This window comes from Silurus aristotelis (assembly GCF_946808225.1).
Source record: "Silurus aristotelis genome assembly, chromosome: 17".
In the NCBI taxonomy this organism is placed as follows: Eukaryota; Metazoa; Chordata; class Actinopteri; order Siluriformes; family Siluridae; genus Silurus; species Silurus aristotelis.
This window is the reverse complement of record NC_139590.1, coordinates 10,654,479-10,681,099: the sequence shown is the minus strand read 5'-3', so window position 1 is coordinate 10,681,099 and position 26,621 is coordinate 10,654,479. Positions and strand designations below refer to the sequence as shown.

Genomic DNA, 26,621 nt, shown 5'->3' with positions numbered 1-26,621 from the left:
AAACTCACACACACACTCAGACAACTGTGTGTTACTGAACTGTTACAACCAAACTGAACTGTTACAACTCAGACACACACTCAATGCTCATTTCAAATCATACACATTCATGTCTTCAGCACAACCCATATTATATTATAATCATATTTTACTGTTTACATGCTGTTTTGCAAACCTCTCGATTTCCTCTTGTTGTTGTACTTCTCTCTTTTGCACATTGTTCTGTATCACATATTAGACAGTCGTTTTTATTTTTGGCTGTATTTGGTGTTTTGTGTATATGTCTCACACTGTCTTGTATTGTCTGGTCTTTTGTCTGCATTGTTTGCACTAGTTTGCACATGATGCACTTTATATGGTTAGGACAACTTACTTTAGTCCTTAGCTCTGTGTTCTGTAATGTTGTGTGAGGTAGCTCTATGTTGTTTATGTAGCACCAGGGTTCTGGAGAAACCCTAGTTGTCTTATTTCATTGTGTACAACATCAGCTGTATGTGGTTGAAATGACAATAAAAGCTGTCTTGACTTCACATGATGGCTCCACCCCAGTGAGATACCTTCATCCTTGAGAGTATATGAAGTTACAACCACACTTTTCCTGACTTCAACCTACAGCATAGATTTTATACCAGAGGTTTCATATGAGAAGAACATTATGTCCACTGGATTTCAGTTTCCACCCAGAACATATAGCTACACATTCACGGATCACAGATGAGGTCATTTCATGTTCCAGGCCCTACATTAAGATCCCCCCTCTTCCCATCAATAGAACTAAAGAGGGTCTCCTGCTGTTTGTTTCTGATTGGTTAGTGTGACAGAAGGTGGGGTTTGAGACTGAGCCGTCAAAAAAGAGCCTTATCCAATAGTCTGAGAAAACTGGAGACGCCAGGAGAGGACAAGTGACTTGGTTTGTGCTAAATAAGAAGGGGAAAAAATCTAAACAAAACAAATTAAAAGATGCTTTCAGGTGACCGCGGTCGTTTGAAAGCGGCTCAGGCTGAGAGCAGTGGCACGTGGAGGCGCCGCGCGCTTCTCACCTCGCGCAAGTGTGCCGCGGCTCCGGGCGCGCGCGCTGACTAACCAGCCCTGACGCTCGAGCGCGGCGAACAAAAGGAGCTGTGACCAAACACACGCACGCACACACACACACACACGCGCGCAAACACGCACACGCGTGCAGGGTGGCTTTTGTGCGCGAGAGAGAAGCAGAAAAAAAAAGAAAACAATTAGATTAAAGATTATTAAAGATTATTATGAAGTGCGATGGCTTGGTGCGACCGTGCGGTTCAGCTTCTCGTGGCCACCGTGGGCGCCTTCGTGGCGTTTAGCCTCATGACCATTGCAATCGGCACGGACTACTGGCTCTACTCCAGGGCGTACATTTGCAACGCGACCAATATGACGGCGGACGACTATCAGCCCCAACCCAAGAAAACTCGGGGCGATCTCACTCACTCCGGGCTTTGGAGAATCTGCTGTATAGAAGGTACTGTAAGAGTTATATATATATATATATATATATATATATATATATATATATATATATATATATATATATATATATATATATATATATATATATATGTAAAGGTAAAAGAAAATAACTGCGGGGAAACTTGCAGTGAAACCTATCCCATGCAGATTGTATGTATTTTGTTGTTGTTAGAGCGCATGATGAGAGTCGGGAGGACGAGTTGGACGTCTTTTGTTCTTCGTTCTTGCGCGCAAAAACGCGCCGCGGCTGTGGAGTCGTTAGCGCGTGCAGTTTGTGAGTCGAACGTTTCCCTAACGTTAGTACTTGGTTCTCCTTTGGTCATTTCGCTGGTGTGTGGATTTCCAAAACCTTCTCAGAACGTTCTCTGTTGGTTTACAAAGTTGGCCTGGTTCATTTTGGCAAATTGTTATGCGACCATACTGAATCCAGCGTTTAACGCTAAACGAATAAAAAGTTCCCAGAAGGTTCCTTGGTTATCCAAACCAGAACGTTATGGAATGGTTCCATACAAAATAACCAGAGTGGAATTAAAATACCACCGTCAAGGAAACATTGCATGTTGCAAGAGGTGCGATATGGCAAAATACCCATGGCAGAACAGATTATATTTTTATAATACAGCTAGTAAAAAAAATTATTTTTAAATATAATTATGAGAAATAATGAAGCTGTTTAGGGTACTGACAGTACCAGACATAATCTGTTGTCTGAAAACACTGATGTCACATGATTATCATATGGAAATGAAAGAAAACAATGGTGTAGGAAGGTTCATGAATTTTATCGCAAAATGTGTTTCTTTTAGTATCATTAAAATCACATTAATAAAGTTTTCTCTAAGAAGCAGTACTCATTCATAAATGTTTTTAAGTTTAGCCTTCATGATAGAGCTTAAGACATTCTCTCTCTCTCTCTCTCTCTCTCTCTCTCTCTCTCTCTCTCTCTCGGTTTGGAGAAAGGTGAATGGACTGCAAAGCGTATGCAGTCAAGAGTCTCCTGTTAAGTATCTGCCTTCATTCATGCCTTTATTGTATTTGATGCTGTTGCTTGGCAACAACGTGTCAGAAATCGCTATGGTAACATGGCCAAGGTTTTAAAAATAGACAAATCTATTGCTTCTTGTCATTGTCCAGCAAAAAAGAAAACGAGACATGCATTACCCTTTTCCTCGCCAATGCAGCACAATGCTGGTGACCCTGAATCAAGAGTTTTCCCACTCATGATCTCACTCAGCCTTGTACACACAACAAAGAGTGCCATTTAATCATTAAAAACATCACGATCTGTCATACATATGCAAAGCGAATGGTAATGAAAAACTCATTTCGAAAGCAACTGCTTTTTTTTCCTTTGATGGAGGCATTTCTCTTCCTGGAGCTCTAACAAGCTTTCCTGGTGTGCGATTATACCAATCCAGTCAACAAGCTTGTAATCACATCCTGATACAATAGCGTCATTTATCAGGCTCTAGTGGTAGATGGTTGTTCTGTAGGGACAAAAGCTGTGAACTCAAGACTTAAGGTGTTGAAAGTTATCCATGAATGTTTTGATGATGACAACATCAAACTTTTCTGATATAGCACTTCTATGAAACTGACCATGATCAGTCCAAGTAACGAGTAACCAGTTGGATGAATCATTTATTTCTGTTAAATACAAATGGTGGGCTCCTGTTTTTCTACTGTCTTGCCTGGCAAAACATTGTCACAAAATGGATTACAGAATAAAAACGCCATTTCCTCTTTTCTTCAAGAATATTTGAATTAAAAACGCAATGTGGCAGAATAGAACTTGAGAACATTTTGATGCGAATTCCTTAAAGGTCAATGATCAACCCAAAAAGGGCAAGACAGCTTGAGCATCAATATATGGCTGTCATCTGGGCTTATCGTAGCCCATAAGATAACATTTGCTTTGGGATAATATGGATCTGAGTCTTGAGTGCTTGGATTTGTTTTCCCTTGGTGATAATCATTCCCTTTGCCAGGTTGGGGATGATTCAAGGGTGGAAGTGCTGTCACTTCTCCATTCCCAGTGTGCGCCACAGATGTGTAATTAAAATGCAGCACTAAAAGGCCACGCAGTCTTTAATTAGCCAATCGGGCTTAAATTCTGTGACTGAGTATTTGGACCGATTACAAGTTTGGGGCATGTGCCAGGCACAGCCTTCAAGCCCTTGACCTTAACATGGCTCATTCTTGCATAATATTGGACCTATTACCTTATATAGACAGAAAGCAATATAAGGACTTAAAAAAAAAAAAAAATATGACAAGACAAAGGCTATTTGAGGGTAACACATTTGTGGGGAACAGTTTATTAATTACACTATGTTGCTCAGAAGTGGGAATGGCATAATCCATAATTTATTCATATTTTTTATAGTAAACATATCCACTATGCCTCAAGAACACTGGAAAAGTCCAGAAGTAGAAATACGAGCACTGTCAGCATGGTGTGAGAATTTTGACTTTGACAGTTCCTCAACTTTAGCTGCATCACTTAAATTCATAACTGGTGATGTGCACAGAAAAATTTCTAAAACTGCTTATTTTTATTTAAATTATTATTATTATTATTTTTATTAATATATTACTGATTTATTCATATTAATATAAAATATTACTGATTTAATTGAAAGCACTACAACTAGGAACAAACTATGGATAAATGGAATCATGCTGCATCATGCTGCATCTTAGCAAATGATAACGTTGGTTTTTGAAAGCAACATTTTAACTTTAGAAAAAAGAAGTGCATATCTAGTTTGTATCTGAATCGATGCTCAATCTATTTAGAATATATTATCTGTGTATCTTAAAGAAAAAATACAAACAGCATTGTTGAATTACCACCACATAAGGTTTTAACAGACCCATGGCCCAAGTTATATCACCTTAATTCAAATGAACAGCAAATTGCTCCCATGTGTCAAGATAAACCAGTAGTGTGACAGCTGTAGGCTGTGCAGGGATCAGTCTTGGCACTGCACGTGTCAGCTGGGGAGGTGGGCTTGGAACGGGAGGGCTCGCTGCCTGCTGTATCAAACCACAATGAAGATGTCATAGACACCCTTGGAGACATTATGGAAATCAAATTGTTGAAACAGCCCTGAGGTTGCCATGGAGAACATGCGCTCAGCACAGAGTGCTGTTACCTCCAGGCAGGCCTGAGGGACCGAGCTCTCATTTTGTCACACATAGAGATACACAGACACAGACTCTCTGATGAGAGTGTTTCTGTTAGGTGAGGGGGCCTTATTTCCTCTTTATGAGACTGGGCACACCACAGACACTGGGCTAATAACTGCCACTCATAAATCAGCAGTCTCAAGTCACTCAATTTAATCTCTCCTCACACAATTTGTTTTTTAATACAACGAATGTACCACATGTGTAATGGGTTTTTGATTGACTATAAACAGCTTTCCAGTTTGACTGCCTGGAGAAACAATTAGACCTATAAAACTATAATTAGGATGTAAGGATGTATGAGAATATAAGGAAAGCTAATTCGATATTCGACCATAAAATAATTAATAAAACTAATTTTACTTAGATGATCACTATTCAATTTTCTATTGTAGACTTTCTTGTGTGTACCATCATTCGACTCAAAAATAACTGAAATAAAGTGTTTGTGTTGTTTCATATTTATTTAATATTTTTTTATTTGCTTTTGATTTAAGGGTATTAAATCAGTATAGTACGTTTCTTATAGTAAATCTTAAGCACTACTTCCATAGGAATGAATTTAATTTAGAAGGAGTAGAAAGGAAAGTAAATAGATTATTCAGCACTGCTAGAAAATACACTTCATGTAATTGTAAATGTTGATGGAAATGCAGGTTTATTAATGACTTCCCTATAGATTTAGGCATCTAGGTACCAGAAACATCTATAGTTCCTGGATAAAAAAAGCACAGTTTTGAACCAGTCAACTTAATTCTCTGTAATGCATAGTAATGCAAATTACAACCTCAAGACCTTTTTTGGGGCTCTGCGTGATTAAAAATAGCCCAACCACAGAGGAACTTTTCTAATCTGGTAGCACAGAAAAGGTTACTGGAGCTGTCCGTGCACGGTGCCAGGAAATCAAATGGAAAGGCACCTTGTTAATGTAAATATATAATGTAAATTAAATCATGAATCTAATATTCTTTGCAAAAAATAAAACTTGTTATGGATATCATTGTATGCTCATGTGCATGTCACATATTGACCCTATATTTGGTCATGGCACAGGAATAATACATTAGATTCCATTCATACAGAATGCTACAAATATGTTTTTATGCATTAGTCCTGTTGTCAGTGGGGAGACAAATGGAGAAGTTGGCCACGGTCCAGGATGAGGGGGGTCTAGATGATCAATTCATATGTAAATTGGTCCCATTTGATTCAAATAGGTTGGACAAAAACAGTATAGGTGTTTATCCTATACTTGTTAGCATACAGTAGAGTCACAAATATCCTACATGTAGAATAAATGTATTAAATATTGCATTTAAGTTTGTATACAGTATTGCTGCTTGCTATCCAAAAATCACTCACAAAAAGTTTTTTTTTTGTTTTACAATGACTAGACAAAAATGTGGCCTAGTTCCACAGACCTATTTAATACTAATTAATTTGATGCTACTTTTTAATCACCAGAACCAATTAATGGCAAAAATGGCCCACAAAAGCTTTGGTAAAGGGTGCAGTCTACATCTCTTGACATAGAGCTCAAAGAGAAGATGGCATACTGCTGCACATTGCTGATAAACTCTATTTTAACCATAGAACTGTTTGAGACGTGGGGTTTACACTGTGCAGAGAGATATTTATTAACTGTCATATTACATCATGCCTTTATGCTTTCCAGGGAGAACTGTGTTGAAACATGTTTTCAGCATACCTCTCCTGGTAGATTAGAAAAACCTAAATAAATATAATATTCTCAAATAAATGTTTAAAGTCTCAAATAGATATGATATGCAGTCTCCTCTGATAGTATGGGGAAAGAAAGGCAAAGTTTTTACTTTTGCTGTACACTGAACTTGGGTTTAAGATTAAAAAAAAAAAAAAAAAAAAATTATCTGAATTTAAGATTAATTTTCTAAAACGTATATTTAGATGTGTTAAGCAATTTAGAACTTGGTACATTAAGAGAGCAAAAATAAAAAGTACAGATTGTCTTAAAATGAATTAAAGTTATATTTGGTTGCAGTTTATTTGCAAAAACTAGTTTTGCAAAAAAAAGTTTTTCTCTTCAGTCTTCTTTATAGGAAGTGAAAATCTCTTCTTCTTCTTCTTCTTTCGGCTGCTCCCATTAGGGGTCGCCACGAAGTGAAAATCTCTACTGGGTTTAAATCTGTCTGGTCAGTCTAAAACCTTAAACTTCCTTCTCCTGATAAAGTTGTGTTTTGTTGTGTTGGGGTGAGTTTCGGTTCATTGTTTTGCTGCAGTTGGATGCATTTCTCTGTAAATCGACAGACAACATGTTTCTATGGACTTCTGAATTCATTCTACTGCTATCATCATTAGTTACATCATCAGTAAAGATTAGTTAACCCATTCCAGAAGCAGCCATGCAAGCCCAAGCCATGACACTACCGCCACCATGCTTGACTAATGATTTTGTATGTTTTAGATCATGAGCAGATCCTTTTTAAATCCACACTTTGGCCTTTCCAGTACTTTTTGGTCACATAATATTTGTCCCTTTTTTGTGTATTTCTTTGCTATTTTCATTCTGGCTCTCCAGTTCTCAAGTGTTTCTCAAATGTGACACCTTTAACCTTTGCCTTGTGAAGGCTTTTTTTCTTCACAATGCTCACAGTGATTCTGTCAATTGCTGTTGTTTTCCTTATCAGGTTATCAGGTCATTCCAAATTGTTGTGTTGGCCAAGCCCAATGCTTGTGCAACAGCTCTGAGCAAAATTAGCTTGCTGTTATCCTATAGACAGCTCTTTATTATTCATGTTGGTTTATTCTGAAATTCTGACATATTTTTCTTATATTCATCTTTTGATCTTAAAACATATTGGTCTTGCCATTTAAATACTTATGGAAACTTTAAATATGCTATGCTATGCTACAAGGTTTAGCAATATGTCCAATATTATTGTTTTAGAATATGCTGCTAATATGTCAGGTTCTCAGACATTAGGTCAGCTTTTATAGCTACAAAAATGCATAGTTGTAGTCCTAGATGATATTGGTAATAGATAATCTGGCATATTTTCTATGTAACATTGTTTCTGTATGAATTGCTATATAATATAGGTTGAGCTGTTTCCCCTTAATTCAACAAACATATTTTTCCTTTAAAATCTCCGCACCTAATCTACTATAATGAATATTCACACAAACTCCCTAAAGCCATAATGAAATAAACTATGACTTTTGCAAAATGGAGGCGCTGGATATTACATCAGACCTAGTAACTGATGCATCACTTTATCATGAATATAATTCTAACTTTATTCATCTTTAGGTCTCAACAAAGGAAGCTGTTACCGTATCAATCATTTTCCAGATGACAACGACTATGACACTGACAGCTCAGAATACCTGTTGCGTGAGTGACTTTCTTTACATTTTTGGCCATTGTAATCAATTAGTTCTATGCTTATAAATTGAACATAATTATTTTTAAAACAGATTTAACAGAGAATTTGGTCACTAACAATGGACCTGCTTGTGTGTGTTTGCGTGTGTGCACGTGTGTTTGTTTAGGCATAGTACGTGCCTCCAGTGTGTTCCCCATTCTCAGTACGGTTCTGCTGCTTCTTGGGGGGCTGTGTGTGGGAGTAGGACGTATCTACATCAAGAGGAATAATATTTTGCTCAGTGCAGGGATTCTGTTTGTAGCAGCAGGTAAAGCAAGTCTTTGTTGCATGAAATAGCAGCCTATAAATCATCTGCATGGAAAATGTTTACAAACAGCACTGGTACTGGTATTAGACATTGGTTCAGAAACTCTTGTAATATGTACTACAATACCAAGATCTGAAAAACATGACTGTGACATATAGTATTTCACAATCAAAGACAAGCACATTAATGCTCTTTGTAAATAGCAGTAAGGAGTATAATTGTGTCTTTATTTTATTTGCTAGCAGTACAAATACACTACATGAACTAAAGTCATGGACAACTGACTTTTCCTGCCGTATGCATTTCTTCCCAAACCGTTACCACAAAGTTGGAGGAACCCAATAGTATACAATGTATTAAATTCTCCTCTCACTTAAACTGGAAGGCTCAAACCTGTTACAGCATGATTTGGTTTACATGGGTTGTAACATGGGCCTGCTATTGAGCTCTGACTTCAACCCTTTTGAACATCCTTGGATAAATTGAAATTCTGACTGCACCCCAGGCCTCCTAACAATTACCCCAGTACCCGACTTTACTAATGCCTCTGTGGCTCAATGGGAAAAGATTCTCCAAAAGCACACTCCAAAATCTAGTGGAACATCTTCCCAGAATGGAGATTATTATAACACCAAATTGGGTCTAAATGTGGAATGGGGTGTCCAAAAAGAATCTTATGATCAGGTGTCCATAAACATTTATTCATATAGTGTAGCAACCATCATATACAATTCTATTTCCAAGAATAGTCTATTACCAAAGTCTGTGGTTACTTAATATTAAGTATGTTACTCATTTTCAACCATTGTTTGAAGAGTACCAAAAAATGTACTTTGAAATTTAAATATTCAGTAAAGTTTGAGCAAGAAGACTAAACAATATCATTTCTTTGCACTAATGCCCCTATAATATTTCAGGTTTGAGCAACATCATTGGGATCATCATTTACATCTCCAGCAACACTGGTGATCCCAGCGACAAGCGTGATGAGGACAAGAAGAGCCAATACAATTATGGCTGGTCGTTCTACTTTGGGGCTCTCTCGTTCATTGTTGCGGAGGCGGTCGCTGTCTTAGCTGTGAACATCTACATCGAAAAGAACAAAGAGGTGCACTTTCAAGCACGACGGGAGTTTGTTAAGTCTGCCTCATCCTCCTCACCATACTCACGCATGTCCAGCTTCCGCTATAGACGGCGTCATTCACGTTCCAGCTCGCGCTCCACAGAGGCATCCCGCGAGGCATCTCCAGTCGGGATAAAGATGGTGAGCTCTGTGCCTCTGGGTGAGATCAACATGTACACCCTGAGCAGAGACCAGCTGAAATCAGGCACTGACAGCTCCTATAGCCCTGAACATGACTCTGGATTCCTGCAAGTGCACAACTGTTTTCCCAAAGACATGAATGATACCATCAACCGGAGGACGACACCAGTATGAGAGAATGTAATGTCAAAAATGTTAGAATATACAATGTCTTGGACATATAGAAGAAGCAGTAGTTCAATTATTGCGATGATTCAACTACCTAAGACCTACCACGTTTGATGGGGGAATTCGAATTGTGCTTCGACAACAGTTTAACCTTACATTTCGTTTGCACCAGTGTGTTTCCTCTTTGCAGTGTTAGTAAGAAAGGATTGAATAAACTAGCTGTGGTAGATCTGTATAGCTAATTTACAAACTGTCTCTGAATAGTGAATTGTAAAATTATATAAATTGTGAAATTTCAACAAACACATCCACTACAACAAGCCGTCTGTTTTTTTCGTATGAGTCGTAGATGCAGTGAACATTCAGAATTCACCATTTTAAATATGACTGTCCAAATCTAAAATGGTGCTATAAGAAGTAGTTTCACAGGTTTTGCCTTTTCCCTTCTTGTGTATTTTGTATATACTTGAATCCTGTATTGCCTTGTCCATGTCATATGTCTGTAAAAACAACTGTCATAATCTTATCTGTGTGCCTCTCCGCTTAATCAGGATCAGCAATTTTAGCTGATCTATTACTAAGCTGTAGTTATTTTCAAAGCAGAGAATACTGTGTTCGAATTATTTTTGTGAAAATATAATTTTTTTTCTAGGCTTACACACTGAGACTACCAAATGATTTGGATACAAAGGAGAAAATACAAGGCAAGCACAAAGTATTTCAGTACTGTGAAGCTTTATATTTTCAATTACAAGGTCGACAACTTGCCATTAGCTCTCAGTTGAAAACCACAACAAGGACCTTTGCATCTCAAGTGGGTTAAATCAAGGTGTATTCTGGCGGCGTTATGAATCAGATCTGGGTGAAATCTGAATGAAGGCTGTGCATCTCCTCCATGCTGGTGCAACCCTGTGTAAATCAGAATTGTGTGGTACTGGGACAGTGACATTGTGAAGTCTAAAGATAAACATTTGGATGAGAAATGCAAGACATCCAGAACTGGAAGAGCCGTGAGAGGCATTTCAATGGTGCAGTCCGTTTTGCCGATAACAATCTAGGACAAAAAGAAGAATAAAAGACTGTCAGTTGCATCAACGAGGCCAAACCAGCACTGCATATGTGTCTTAGTTTTGTGAGCCTTATGATTGGAATTCCTTTCAAATCTGTGTGCCAGGCGGAAATGTACTTTGTCACTGTTTATTTTCTGAATATAACAGCATGTCTGAGGTACAACCTCTTACTTTGTAATTTATGTTTACAAGGACACTTACAGTGGTGAGAGAATACTGTATACTTTTCATTGAAGTGCATATTATTGAGTGACTCATCATGAGAAAAACCATTTCCGTTACATATATATATATATATATATATATATATATATATATATATATATATATATATATATATATATATATATATATATATATGTGTGTATATATATATATATATATATATATAAACATTTTTACATGATCTTAGTACCGTGCATCAGCATAACATGGTGTACGGTTGGTCGCCTTGAATATTGCCATTTTCTATGATCCTTTGACTGTGCGCGCTATAGCTATTATAATCAGATTGATTCCAAAGGCCTTTCAGGTGTTTTGCTGACATTATCACAATTACATACCTATAATGCTTTCTCAAAAAGACATTTTCTCTCCACAGCTTCTTTCTTTTCTGGTGTTTTCAGTATAATGCTTCACTATCAGCATCACTATAACCTTGCTCACTTAAATAAATTAAGACAGGGCACGTATTTTGCTTGTGTGTGTCTTTGTATTTATTTTGTCTTTTTTTAAACATATGGTCCTACGATAGCTTTTCTATTGAAAATTACCTACCGAACTGAAAAACATTTAGTCATAGCAACCAGATGATGGACCTGTTGTTATGGCACACACTGAGAAAATGAAAAAGCATATGTTATCAGTTCAAAAGTTTGCATCTTCCCTCCTAAATGTGAATATTCCCAAATATTTCTAATATTATTAAGTATAAAATGGAATAAAATAAGATGTTGCAAGTATAAAATGTACTTTTATTATTCGTTCCCTTGTACATTTGAAATTATTTTTTGACTTTCTTGGTATGTTTGGCAAATGTCTACTTAATCCTATTGGCACATCAGTTACTTTTATAAATGCCATGTATCCAGTGCAGATCAGCTCTGGAGGCCAAGAGAGTCAATACAAAACATTTCAAAGAATATCATTTTGCTGATTTTTTATCTGCTTTGGACTGGCATCATCTACAATCAAAATCTGACAATGTTAGTATTATAAATGTTGTAGATAAGTTGTAAGATGTTCCAGCAAAGAAACCATGGGGGATGCAAACTTTTGTATTCAACAGTAAGTAAGCTTGCAGAAGTACTGACTATAAGTCAACTAAAAACTGCCATTTTAAATTAATTAATCTAATTGACTGAAAGAAGAAAATATTATTTAACTTTGGAGACCAACTTAATCATTTTGTTTAAAAGAATGAAATATATATATATTGCCATATTTATAAAAAAAAAAAGTAACACCAAAGTAAACTAATTGATACAACTCATTTACATGATTATACAGTCATCCATCTATATTGTAGTATTCCCTGCTAATACTGTGCAAGACCCCATTTTGCTCAGAACTGCTTAGTCCTTTGTGGCTAGGACATGTTTCTTAGAGATTTCTGGTTTATGTTGACAAGATTGCATCATATAATTGCCACAGATTTGTCAGCTACACATTCATTCTGTGACTTTCCATCAAACATTAGCGATGACTAATACTTTGTGACATGGCATATTGTTTTTTTTTAGAAGTGTAATGAGTGCTAAGAAAACACCACCACCACAAGTCTAAAGTGTTTCTATAAACCAACAGATTCTGACTTTCAATTTGCACGTCACAGCAATTGCACCATTGTACGTAAAGTCTAAAGACTGTTGTGTATGAAAATCAACAGTTTCTGCAATAGTCAAACCAGCCAGACATATACATTCATAAAATTTAGCAGATGACCCTATTCAGAGTGACTTTCGATAATCGTATTTATAAAACTGAGCCATTGAGGGTTGAGGGCCTTCCTCAAGGGCCCAGCAGTGGCAGCTTGATGGTGCTGGGATTTTACCTCACAGCCATTAATCATACATTTTCACTCAGTACAGCATCTTTCCCCATTTGGATGTTTCCCTATTTGGATGTTTGATGTGCTGCTGCCATGTGATTGGCTGTTTGTATAATAGCATAAATGATGATTATGTCCAGTTTTACTTTTAAAGTGATAGTGTAAGCAGAATAATGTTTGTGCACAAAGTATGTCTGCACACGAAATTTCATTACACCTTTACCTCTCTTAGGCTTAAATTAATATATTTACATTGCTACTTTTACATATTATTGCTTAATTAATGAATCCACAATAAATACTGTTAACATTTATACCTATTACAAGGCCTATATTACTCCCTTTACCTTACAAACACATATATGGGTATTCTTTAATATTACTAAGACTTACATTACTACTTTTACATTTTTAAGGATTACATTTTAACACCACCATGCTAAATATTATGTTTCCACTACTGCTGGTCCATCAAACAGCATACATTAAAGCTGCTTGTTAAAAAAAGGTTCTTCACTATGGCTTTGTTTGTATCCTACACGACCTTTATGTTGATGGCCCAGGGGCTCGGCCAATTTTATTTAGCATGAATAATTCTCAGAAATACATGGAGCATGCATATCTCAGGCATATCAAATGCCACTTTTCCCCAGCTGCATATAACAGTATTCCAATTATAATTGTCTTGCCATTCAACAAATATAACCCTCACGCACAATGAAAAACACTGCTGGATTCTGAAAGCTGGATTGCTGATTACGGATAAGCAGCCTCTTGGAGTCGAAGAGAATCCTGGGTGCCATACCTTTGACGATGATAGTAGGAGACTTAGTGAGATGTCTTCCAGCTGTCAGTCAAGCTATTGCTAGTGACCTATGGGACCAGTATACAGAGTGTTAGAGAAGGAGTGGCAATCAACGATTAGATTAAGATCTGTCCAAGCAGATGTCAGCCTCTATTTTATGAACAAAACAATTTTGCATGAAATGCAAGTAAAAACATTCTTTGAAGCTGAATAAGGAAACATGCTATTGGAATACAGGTCACTGTGTAGGCATCAAAAGTCAGTCTTTTACAGTTACAACTGCAGTTGTATGCCTTACACAGCTTTAGTTTGAGGATGATAAAGCCTTTTGAAACAGAAAATCATACCTAAGACCTTTGCAGGAAATAAATGCAAGGGCAATGGTATATACAGCTACATTTCCTTAAAACTAAAACTAATACTTAATACTAATAGATTGCACCCAACGGTAGATAAAGAGCAAATTATTCCATATATAGAATTTGAACTATTCTAATGATGCTCTCTTTTTTCTAGAGAAATTGAAGGCTGTGAAAGGCTTGTCAGTGACAGAAATGGGCCAGAGTCCCTTAAACTGGGCCATAGCACTTTATAAAAAGCAACAACATAATGGTAGTCATTGCATAAAAGAGATAAAGGTGGATTTACATACGCTCTCAGAAATAAAGGCTGGACCATCTTTTGTGTCTTTAGCATATATCCTTTACCTGGGATGTGCATATGTTATATATATATATATATATATATATACACACCCACCCACATATATACAGTAATCTTGAATCGCATTTGCCACGTAACTAATTTGCTTTGCTGATTTTCCTGGTCTCTCACAGATAGCATGATAGACCAAGCAACTTATAGGGAATTGTTTTTATGGAGTTTTATGTTAAAATAATGAAATGTATTAATACAAATATAATTATTAATTATAAAATGAAGTAAAATGTTAATAGAGTACAGCACTGTATACATAACATACATTTTGGCGGTGGTGTCCATTTATTGTGGTTTTCCGTTTATCATGGGCGGTTTTGGAACGTAACCACCACGATAAACAGGGGATTACCATTTATATATATATATATATATATATATTATAAGTTATAAATTATTTTTTAATGGACATCAATGTCCCTTAAGGTACCTTAAATAATTTTTTTAAGTTCTGTTTTAGAATATACATAAATGTACAAAAGGTGTACCTTTGTTTGTACCACCCTGAGAATTTTTGTGATTTCTGAGAGTGTGGGAGATGTATTTTGCCATTCAATAAAAAGACAACAGCAAGTGATTTTGCCAGTTTTATAGAGCAATCACTTGAGTCAAGCAGGATTTCAAAAACTCCCACATAGGCAGACAATTTTATTCCCATAATGTCTAACTTGAACATGATGATAATGAGGCCAAGACGATTGCAAATGCAAATAAGATTTGTAAGTTGTCTTAAACACATAAAATGATTCAAATTACCTCTGCGCCATAATAATTACATACCACTTATTAGCCTTATCCTTGATCTTATTCTTGATTAGCAACATTAGCATTTTGAGTGGAGTACTCAAGTTAAGAGTACAATACATATGGAAGATGCAAACCCGACTAATATGCAGATAATAGAAAGTCAAGAGACAGGAAGGTAGGATGGTGCCCTCCTGGTATTGGAGGACTATTTGAGCACTCAGATGGAGTCACTGCCTCTCCCCCTTTACTGACTTATGAAAAGTAGATCAGTTGTATAAACGCCTACTCCACTAATAAAGGCAGATTTCCCATGAGTCCCAGAGATAAAATGAGAGAGCCAGACATACAGGAAACGATTAAAGCATAATTGTCTATGAAGCAACCAAACAAATGTAACAAAACAACATAGGTACTGAAAAACATTTACCTTTTCATTTTTATTTTAGAAATTAGGAAGTATACGTTTTTTTATGTTATTTTTTAGAGCTCTAACACTATGAGGTGTTAACAATTCCCAAACGTTTGCAAGTAGGTTTAGTCTCCAGACAAATAAGGTGTCCAATGATAAGCAGTCTGTATCAAAGATAAGATTGTCTTATCTTTCTGAACAATCATCTTCAAAACATCTCACAAAGACAGTACATCTTAGCCACAGCCAATTGCACTAAACGCCTTACAGGGAGGGAGCAAGACGAAACTAGGGCACTGTTATCTGGCCCCTTTTTTCCATGCAGAAGCAGAGATCTGTGGACAACGAGCTGCAGTGAGGTTGCCGTGTTAAGTTTTGGATTTAGCCCATAGACCCACAGCATAAGAGAAAGAGGAAGAGGTACACCTGCTGAGTGTACCTGCTATATAACCATGCTGAAGGACAAGAAGACTAAGGTGAAGATTACCTTCTTGGTCATTGTTGTGGGCATCTCAACCATGCTTGCAGCTGTGGTGACAGATCATTGGGCAGTGCTAAGCCCCAGAGTAGAAAAACTTAACACCACCTGCGAGGCTGCCCACTTTGGACTTTGGAGGCTCTGCAAGAAAATAATTTTCATTGTGGAGGAAGACCCTCAGGGCAAAGGCTGTGGCCCCATCAGCCTACCTGGAGGTAAGGGAGAGCATGGTGGATTCTCAGAATCTCAGAACTTATTTTAGGAACTGGCTAATTCTACTTGTGCTGCATCTGATTAAAGCAAGTGAGTGTATGGGTTAGAGTGGAAGAACTGCTAGACAGCCTTTTTGATTTGAACTGAAAGGGTAATCAGGGAGAATAGAAAGCCAAGAGGAGTGCAACACACACATTTTCAAGTGAAAAGATCATACTGAGGCAAGTAATACATAGTGATATAATTTTATTTGTCTCTCACACATACTGCTCACAGAGTTCATTTTCCAGCTTACAGGTAATTGCACTGATTTGCAGAATATGAAGGAATTGTAGGACCTTTAAACAAGATAAACTAAATTAATATGTTTCTAGTGTAAATGAATGCAGATCATGGAAGTTGAATCATCATAAAATTCACAAGAAAATGGGGAAGACAATGCTTTGGATGGGTATTGGTAGACTGTCTGTGAAGACTGGATTCTAGACTGTCTGTGAAGAAATGGAAAGTTGTGTTAGAGAAGTGAGGAAAAGAGTGCAGGCAGGGTGGAGTGGGTGGAGAAGAGTGGCATGAGTGATTAGTGATAGAAGGGTATCTGCAAGAGTGAAAGGGAAAGTTCATAGGAGTGTGGTGAGACCTGCTATGTTGTATGGTTTAGAGACAGTGGCATTGAGTAAAAGACAGGAGGTGGAGCTGGAGGTAGCAGAGCTGAAGATGTTGAGGTTTTCGTTGGAAGTGACGAGGATGGACAGGATTAGAAACGAGTTCATTAGAGTGAAAGCGCATGTAGGACGTTTTGGGGACAAAGTGAGAGAGGCCTGATTGAGATGGTTTTGGAGATCTGCAGGGGAGGGACATGGGGTATATCGGTAGGATAATGCTGAGAATGGAGCCACCAAGAAGAAGGAAAAGAGGAGACCAAGGAGGAGGTTTATAGATGCTGTGAAGGAAGACATGCAGGTAGTTTGTTTGAAAGAGGCAGATGTAGAGGACAGAGTAGTATGGAGACGGATGATCCGCTGTGGTGACCCCTAATGGGAGCAGCAGAAATAATAAGAAGAAGAAGACTGTGAGGGAATCCAGTTTTAGTATTCTATATAGAACCTCTCTGCTTAGTATACACTCATAAAGGGTTTTTCAAGGTTTCTTTGAATGCTTAACATTTCAGAAAGGGTAATACCGGGTTGTAGAATTTTACATTGAAACTTGAAAGATTTTACAATATGGACAAATAAAAGAATCTTATCAAAGTGCAAGATTTATCCTTGAAAAACATTTGGGAAAGAAGACAAACAGTTTGACACCATTCTATCTCTATAAAACCTGTTGATTTCACATTATCTTTTAAACAAATTGAAGTATTAGCATCACTGTAGAAGAAATGGCAGCACAATAACAGAGTAGACACATAATCAGCAGTCTGTCCAGAGTGTGAGGCAGTTCAGAGTTTATGCATTAATGCACATCCTCTCTTCCTCATCAGGAGGTGATAAATGGAGATTGCACACTTCATATATGTCCCACTGGCTGCAGGGTGTAATGGAGTGAGCCCTGGTGCTCAAGTGGGTGTGCTAGGAGGAGCTCCCCAAGGCACAGCCCAGACATTAAATCATAATGATGGCAACTGTCCCACAGAAGAGCAGGGAGGGTCACAGCTGCCACAGCTGCCTGAGGTTTGCTTCTACTGGCCTTGTATATTCTGTTGATATAAAGAAATGACATATAAAGAGATATTCGTTGTATATAGATGCACAAGTGGGAGGTGGTAGCTTAGTGGTTAAGGCTCTGGGTTACTGATCAAAAGGTCAGAGGTACAAGCCCTAGTATCTCCAAGCTGCCACATTTGGGCCCTTAAACAAGGCCCTCAACCCTGCCTCCAGGGGTGCTGTATTATGGCTGACTCGCACTCTGACCCCAGCTTCCTAACATTGCTGGGTTTTACAAAGAAATAATTTCACTGTGCTTTAATGTACATGTATGGACCAGTAAAAAAAAATCCCCTTTACCTTTAAAGCCCCTCTTACAAGTGAACAATTGCCACATTGTCCAAAAATATAGTTGGGCTGTAGTCCAGCTGATACAGAAAAAGGAGCCATGGGAGGCAATATAAAATGTTTCACAACAGCTCAGGCAAACATGCCTATTTATCGAATAGCAATGTGTTATTAAAAACCTGTACATTGCCTCAACACATGCACCCAACCAAATTGCAGAGGCAGAGTATTCCAAATCTTCACAGAAGTGTGCAGAAAGCATCAAATTAATGGGTCCGGGCCATTAGATAAGGTAGAGCAAGCTGGGGTGTCAAGGCACTCCCTCTAGTGGTTCAGAACCAGTTATATGGGGATAAAGCAATGTGTTCAGGTTTAGAGGGATGGTTTGAGTGCATCTCAAGGAAAGTACACACAACGGTTAGTTGTTGCCTGTGTTAAAGGTTTTGCATAATTAACTCTATTGTTGATGACATATGATTTCAAATTCAGTAAAATGGAACCGAACTGTACAGTATGTTTGGTTACATTGAAAATGAATTGTTGTCTTGCAGCCTTTGAATTCACATAGAATTGCAATGCTAGCAATGCACAAAAATCTTTTAACTTTTTACGTAGTGATATCAGTTTTTGTGGGGGTCTGTGCAACTGAGCTAAATATTAAAATGCCAGGTTCAAATGACAGGACTCCATTTTCAGTGTCTGAAAAGTGAATATATGTGGACAGCTGCAATTGTGTTGTTTACATGTGTCTTTAATAAGTCAAATGTCCCTCAAAAATGTTCTGAATTGTTTCCACAACAATCTTTTTCAGGATGTTTCTTCCTTCTGGAAAAAATCCCTCTTCTCAAAAACCCAATAAAACCAACAATTTGCCTATCCTCTCTCACTAAATATGCTGTTGCACATACCAATTGCTGATGTGGTCCTCTATGTTTTTTTGGCATGCCTCTAATGGATGGTTGTTCATTGTAACTGTATGATAACCACAAGTTATTCCTCATGTAACTGTATAAAATAGCAAAACTGTGCAATCTATCCAAGTAGAACACTTTCTGGTTTAAGCATTACCCTTATATTTAGAGATGATTAGCTCAATCAGATAGCCGGCACAGAATCCAACTAGCGCTGCTGAATGAATCTGAATTCTCCTGCAGTTATGGGTCAATAGCGACACTGGAGTGTCACAGCTGCTTTTGAACACAGCAGGTTTGGAGGAGGGGGAAACTCCAGCAGGCCAGGTGTGATCAATTTCACACCAGCTTAGCATCCACATGGTGTTAAGAAGGGCTTGATTTTGATAGCTTCTTCTGTCGTACAAATGAAGCCATGAGTAAACATGTTAGCACTTAGTCCGTCACTTCCCCCCTACTTCACACTTACTCACGCAGTTCCATGGCTGCACTCCCACAGCTACCTCCAGCAGTTTGATGTTTGTGTGTGTGTGTGTGTCTAAATGTATCTGCGATGGAGACAGTGAGTTGAGTGAGTGGGAATGAGAGGCACTAAGAGAGTGAGTGTTGATGAAAGAAAGCAAGAGAGACTCTTGAAACTCTCTATAAAATAACACAGCAAGAGACATATAAAGATGACTAGACTCGACCAAAAAACTCTAAGAGGAATGATGGATTGCCTAGCACATGTAGAGAACAAGTCAAGACAAGCCATCACAAGCGTAACACCCTTTCTCTGGAAGTTGCATGGACCACTGTGGAAGGTTATATGACGCAGAATTGAGTCTGGGTACGCTGTAGGTTTTTTTTCCCACTGTTTACACTGTTGACCCAGAATCTAATGGTCATTTTATGCAAGAACAAAATAGGACAGTGCTTTATTTTTTTTAGTCTATCTTTATCAATGCTATCTCATACACAGCCAAGAGCAAAGCACAGAAAGCTTGCACTCAAAGCAACTGCCTAGCCTAGTGATGTGTGTGTTTACACTTGTCTCACGGGGGAGGGAGTTTTAATCAAGAAGTAAAAACCTAATGTGACAGGCACTGCAACCTAGTAATTGACTTCCTCCCCTGGATAAGTGCTTCTATTAACAAACCCACAAGGTCAATGATATGGTCCGAAACGCTTTATTTGGATGCTTATTTTGCTCATTTGAGCAGTGGCTAGATCTCACAACAAGGGATGCTAACTCTGGGCTTCACAGATAGCCAGTCTGATCATGTAAATAAGCTAATTTGACCAGAAAGTGAGGTATGAGGTCTCAGATCTGGTGTAAAGATGAGATTCATTGTAAGCACTGGTATTTTTTAGTCTGAAGGATAACGCAAAGACATTATGCAAGGATAGTTGAACAAGGAGATGAGAGATCTTGAAGCCATGAAAGTGTTTAGTCACTTGCAGATTACCTTACAGTCAGTTGTTTCTGTCATTGAAGTAACACGGTTTAAATAGTTATTGTTTATTAACTCTAGCCATTCACTGTTGAATAGTATTCAAGGTCTGGGTAAAATTACTTCATGGATATAAGAGAATTGAAATTTAAATTAAAGTTTTTTTTTAATGGTTACTCTTCACATTGACTTGTTTACTAGTGCAACAATAAAAGAGCTCACAGACTCCTTTTTTATATAAAGTAGATACTTCACATTCATTATTTCATTCAAGCTATGTTGTCAGTTTGCCAATTAGCCCATTGAAAATCTATGAAAGTCAGTGAAAAATCTCCCTTTTCTGTACAAATGTCTCTGTGGATACCGTTTGAATCTGTTCATTGTCTAAAGAAAGATGCTAGGGTATTTGGCTCTGTCACCTCTTCTTTCTTCAATCTAGAAATGTTTGTTGGTTTGGAGGGGATTTACTCTTTCAGTCATAAGAATATTTGATCTGTCCAGCAGTGATGTCAGATGAGTAGGTCTAGCAGTTGGCTTTCCAAATCATCCATTAGGTGTTCAGTGCGGTTGAGGTCAGAGTGTAACAGGTGTCAATGGTGAAATGGTCAAACATTTGGTGATGTAGTGTTTTAGCTTAGGGTTTGCTTTGGGACAATTTTTTGAAGGAAGGAATCCTATTAAAGAGCTACTACCATTCACAGTTCAAGGAACCCTTCAAGAACACCGTTTTCTAATGCTAAAGAATCCTAATTTGTGTAATTTTGCTAATCGATGTTTTGATGTTGTGCTATTTCTGTCCCAGTTGGAAGATCCAAGCTGCAAAAGCACATTTTATAACTAATCCACGATTTTTTCGTCCCAGAGTTTCAAAGTCCACTGAGGGATGAAAACCCCTGTAAATCCCCAGGAGTAAGGACCTGTAATAGATGTGGTCAAACCGGGTTAATAAATGACACCCTAAAAGCAGTGCGGCAGCCCCTTTCCTTTGCTCTCCTCATTGAGCCTTATCTAATACCATAGATAGGAACAGCCTGTTGCTAGGTAACCTCCTCACAGCATGTTTTTTTCCTCTCTCCTCACCCCTGACAGAGATTCTGGGGCCAGAGTAACAAACAGCTCCTCTGTTTCTTTGCCTGATTGCCCATCTCTCTCATGCTCATTCTCTGGACAGAGCAGAGTGAGATGTTGCTTTATGAGTTTAATCTAAGAGAAAGGTGACAGACTCTCTCCACACCTTTATAACAACACTCCTGTGCTGCCCCCATGGGAGTCGCAAAATGGAGGCATCATCTCTAGAGCAGTGAAAGGGGACAGAATTGTTTTGTCGCAATGTGAGCACTATGTGGTGCTGGGCTTTGGCCTGTTTTAATAGAAAACTGGGCCGACCGCAGTGTGAAGGTGACAGGAGGTCAGAGTCTCATCTTCTGCTCCAAAACAAGCAGCAGATGTTTAAGAGTGGGTGGTGTAGGAGTACAACCACTCAGTGGTGTTTAGATTTTCTTGAAACTTAAAATCAAAGTAATACAAATCCCAAGCATCTCAGTTTTTTGTGCCTGCATAGATAAACCTTTATCTTGGCATGCTGCCTAGAAAATGAGAACGTCTGCTGAAAAACAAGCGCACTGATACACCCTGTGTCCACTATATTCACACTCGCAGACTACCTCATTTGACTGAGCGTCAAGCACTGGTCTAAGGAAGAAATGGCAACTAGGCTCATTGGCAGTGCAAGTGCATCGTAACGACAGGCTCCAGCAGCACCTCCAGCCCTCAGCTACAATCACTGTTTTCATCTCTCTTTGCAGTCAAGAACTGCTCCTACTTCAAACACTTTACGTCAGGGGAGGAGGCCGAAGTTTTCGAAGTCAAGACTCAAAAAGGTAAGTGGCCTTCTTCAGGCTTGTCTTACCATGGGAACACTTCTGCATATATGTGTCATAATAAAAATAAAGTGCTTACACTAATCCAATCCTGCTATTAACTTGTTCTTCTTAAATGCTTAAGGTTTTTGAGTTTTGAGAAGAAAACCACGAACAACATGAAATGGAAATGTATACCAAGAGATGAAAAAAAAGTCAAGTTGCATGGAGGAAGGTTGAAGCACATACAAAAATACATCAAAGCGCTCCACCACAGGCTGCTTTAAAACTAGATTTCTGTGTTCGGGAATGTGTGGGTGCTCAAAAAGCAGGGAGCAACATCACATACTGTAGTCATGTTTAGGTTTTCAGGAATTCACCTATGCATTAATGTTTCTCTGGCATTTCAATTACATTTTTCTTTCTCTGTACTACAATTTTTTCTTTTCCCTTTTTATTTTATACAATAGACTGCATCACAAAGCAGCTTTCCAGAAACCCAGATATAGATTTGGATCCCTAATGAGCAAACCAGAGGTGACAGTAACAAGTGGAAAAAAAAGCTCCTGAAATGACAGGAGGAAGAAACCTAGAGAGGAACCACACTCAAATGATAACACATCATCTGATGAACTTCAAGAAAGGGAATATAAATTGGTCTGACAACTGTATTAATGTGAAAGATTATGTGAAGCATAATAAAATGAGGAAAAAACAAGATGTTATAATCAGGCTGGAGGAACAACAGGTAGAGATGGTGCATCATAGCACTCGGTTGTAAGTCCTGTTCCTGTCTGTGCATATGTTTTATTTCTTTTTTCCCCCTCATAGTAACTGTTCAGGGATCCTATGTAACGTATTTCAATGAACTGAAGCTTGACGCTTATCATATTTTCTAGTTTATTTCATATAATAAGGAGCGGTTATTTAATGGTATGGAATATAAAAGACATACGCCTACATTACACATTCCAATCCCATACCGATCACATAAGCTATTTATTTATACAAAAGACAATATCACACCTGTTTTTTGCTCTTTTTCATACTCACCTCGGATTCAGCTGACTAGCTGGAACATGTACAGTGCACCATGTGTTTGATTTGTGTCTAATTAAGTTGAATATACTAAAGAAAACACATTGATTCATCACATACTTCCATGTTTCACAATTGACTCCCTGTCAACTCTGACAGTTGTTACTTGTACGTCTCAAAACAGCAAAATAATATATAATTAATAACATGAGAGAATGAATTAAACCTGGAAAATGTTAAAAGATAGTTTGAGAATGTGTTTTCTCATATAGTTTGATGCTGTTTTATAGCTCAACTAAATTTAATTCAATACATTTTTATTTGTATAGCGCTTTAAACAATGTACATTGTCTCAAAGCAGCTGTACACAGATAATGTGGCAATTAAAGAATGAATAAGAATGTTCAGCTCACAAACACCATCCAAATGCCCTGCCATTAGTTGGTTGGTAACCAAACGGATTTGTGTTTAGGTATTAGCCAGAAAGATTCACCAAAATGTATTTGTTACTAAAAATGTAATGTAAATGTTGTAATGCAAAGATTATTATCAATAGAACATAATGTTAAAAGCTAAAGTTTGTGTTCATAGTGCACTATAATTGTTTCATGATTACAAATCTGAACAGGATGGAATCGTTTACAGTACACTTCAGATTTGTTTCCCTTGTTGAGGTGGAGTAAGTGTTACATGTGCCATTTTAATAATATCATTTTGTTTTTGCCAACCTTCCTTTTTTCTTTTTTTTTTTTTTTTTTAAATCAGGCCTGGGTCTGACCCTCTTAGCCTTCAGTAATTTGTACAAACCATGAATGAATCCAGTTTCCCAAAATACGCAATATAAATGGATGTTTGATGCCCTGGCATGTACTGTGATCCCATCCAGGGTATATAATCCTGCCATGCCCCCATTTTTTCTACGTCCCTGACGAGGACAAATTGGTTACTAATAAATGAAGTAATCAACATTTCATTAATATTCTGCTCTTTTTCATTTGTGGAAGTGACCTCTTGTCCTTCAGATCTACTGTACCCTTTTGGCCTCCATTTTAGACGACATTTTTCAAGTAGATCGGAAAGGAAGTCGTGTGATCCGATAGCTAACAGCTGAGCACAGAATGAATGCTTAACATTAGAGATGGCATACATAGATATGTCAACATTAGACTCTGCTAATCTTAATCTGTCACCACAATTGATGCAAGATGGGGCTGAGTGTCAAACACTTTACACACTCCTGTCAACTCCAGGAACATCAATTGCTGGTGTAGCAATCAATACTCCTGTAGATTATTAATAATTAATGAGGCATTAGAAGCAGCAATGCTCTGGAGGACAGAATTACTCTAAGGATGTGATCTAAGGTGCTAACTAAGATGTGCATAAGCAATGGAGCTTGGACTGTCCAGACAAATTTGAGAAAGTATAGGATGGTTTAATTAAGACGTTTTATTTAATGTGTTTATAATGTGCGCCATCAGAATTGCTGTGGTTTGTCACTAAACTGTCACATGAATGAGTTCTGGGCAAATTTCCTTTCAGGTAATACTGATTGCACTGTTATTCCCCATTAGAGTACAACATCTCAGCTGCTGCCATAGCCATCTTCAGCCTGGCCTTCATGACACTGGGCAGTCTTTGTCTCCTAGGTTCCTTTGGAAAGAGCGGAGACTACCTACTAAGACCGGCTGGCATGTTCTTCGCCTTCGCAGGTGAGATCAGTGCGAACACCTCTTACTGTACTAGTTTAACTCATTTGCATAGGAGAAGAGCAGAGCAGTGGGTAAGTCCAACAATCCTAGCAAATCTTTCTTTTTTGTGTCAGTATAGAGGTCATAAAGGCCTTGAAGGTGAATGAACCATAGATCTAATGCAATACAAAGCTTACTGATCAATATTCTGGAAACCGAAGATACCACTCTCTTCCTTCATGTCTACGTGGCCTCTTTTCAGGTCTCTGCATAGTCATTTCAGTGGAGGTCATGAGACAATCTGTCAAACGCATGATTGACAGCGATGAAACCATCTGGATCGAGTACTACTACTCGTGGTCCTTTGCATGCGCCTGCGCCGCCTTCATCCTCTTGTTCCTCAGTGGGATCAGTCTGCTGATCATCTCCATGCCTCATATGCCACGGAACCCATGGGAGACCTGCATGGACGCTGAACCCGAGCCCATGGACTAGCAGAGCGCTTTGGCAAATCAAAACAGGATTTGGCTACACAGTAAGAATTCATGATGAAGAATTTAAGGCATTGTTTAAAAAAAAAAAAAAAGTTTTATATTGACTTTTCTGTCATTGTGTTCATTGGAAGTAAATTCATTCATGCCTAGAAGAAATTAAGTCCTAAACAACGTAAAAAGACATACATATATGTGATGCTTTTCAAGTCATCTCCAATAGGATTTTGTAGTTTTGAAATACTCAAAGGTTTGCTCTGCTCTAAAGTTTGAAAGAATGTCTCAAGTATTATATCATTTTCCATTACCCATATAGTAAAATGTTTTATGAAAGGTTTATAATTTAGGGTACTTAAGGTTGGTCTATAGTATAATACCATATCCTTTATTATATAATAAAGAGCAACATTTATATACTGCAGAATGAAGTCTGAATAATAAAACAATTTGACAAATACAATACCTGAGATTTGAGATGTAGAAAGTCTGAAAAACTCACCAGATGTTTACTGCAGCAAAAAAAAAAAAAAAAAAAAAAAACAAAAAAAAAAAAAAAGATTTGCCCCCAAACCAGATAAATTAGCAAAAAAAAGAAAAAAAAAAAAACAAACATATACTAGCTGTGGGTATATGATCATTTACAGCCAAACTTACTTTCAGTATTCTTTCATGAATGTTTCATGTTCACTTAGAAGGCCACACCTTCTTACTGTTTACCTTTTGTCTGTACCAAGTGTATTTACAGGCTGTAATTGGTTCTGGCCTACACTTTAGAAACCCCTGTTTCAGAATGTCTTTGTATGTAGTATTAAGATTTCCTCACACTGGAACGAATCCTTCCCAACCTGTTCCAGCGTTACAATGCCCTTGTTCACAAAGTGAGCTCCAGGAAGGTTGTTGCCAAAGAACAACCACAAACACA

General features: G+C 37.8%; 2 protein-coding genes across 2 annotated transcripts; both read left to right on the top strand.

Annotated features, from left to right (window-relative positions):
* Window positions 1–859: 859 nt before the first annotated feature.
* On the top strand, window positions 860–10,870 carry cacng4b (calcium channel, voltage-dependent, gamma subunit 4b). Its single transcript, XM_083566696.1, has 4 exons — window positions 860–1,489; window positions 7,979–8,062; window positions 8,221–8,361; window positions 9,279–10,870. Exons 1-4 carry the CDS (start codon window positions 1,267–1,269, stop codon window positions 9,797–9,799), a joined length of 969 nt encoding a protein of 322 aa, XP_083422822.1. The 5' UTR covers window positions 860–1,266; the 3' UTR covers window positions 9,800–10,870.
* A 5,026-nt stretch (window positions 10,871–15,896) lies between these two features.
* cacng1b (calcium channel, voltage-dependent, gamma subunit 1b) lies at window positions 15,897–26,621 on the top strand. The gene is made up of 4 exons (XM_083566704.1): window positions 15,897–16,284; window positions 22,426–22,500; window positions 25,092–25,229; window positions 25,471–26,621. The coding sequence occupies exons 1-4, from the start codon at window positions 16,044–16,046 to the stop codon at window positions 25,701–25,703; spliced, it is 687 nt and encodes a 228-aa protein (XP_083422830.1). The 5' UTR covers window positions 15,897–16,043; the 3' UTR covers window positions 25,704–26,621.

Bases quoted from the DNA above. Each gene is read 5' to 3' on its own strand.
- cacng4b (XM_083566696.1), top strand. From the start codon at position 1,267: ATGGCTTGGTGCGACCGTGCGGTTCAGCTTCTCGTGGCCACCGTGGGC. The intron at 1,490-7,978 runs GTACTGTAAGAG...ATTCATCTTTAG, and splicing joins GAGAATCTGCTGTATAGAAG to GTCTCAACAAAGGAAGCTGT. The intron at 8,362-9,278 runs GTAAAGCAAGTC...ATAATATTTCAG, and splicing joins GATTCTGTTTGTAGCAGCAG to GTTTGAGCAACATCATTGGG.
- cacng1b (XM_083566704.1), top strand. From the start codon at position 16,044: ATGCTGAAGGACAAGAAGACTAAGGTGAAGATTACCTTCTTGGTCATT. The intron at 22,501-25,091 runs GTAAGTGGCCTT...ATTCCCCATTAG, and splicing joins CGAAGTCAAGACTCAAAAAG to AGTACAACATCTCAGCTGCT. The intron at 25,230-25,470 runs GTGAGATCAGTG...GCCTCTTTTCAG, and splicing joins CATGTTCTTCGCCTTCGCAG to GTCTCTGCATAGTCATTTCA.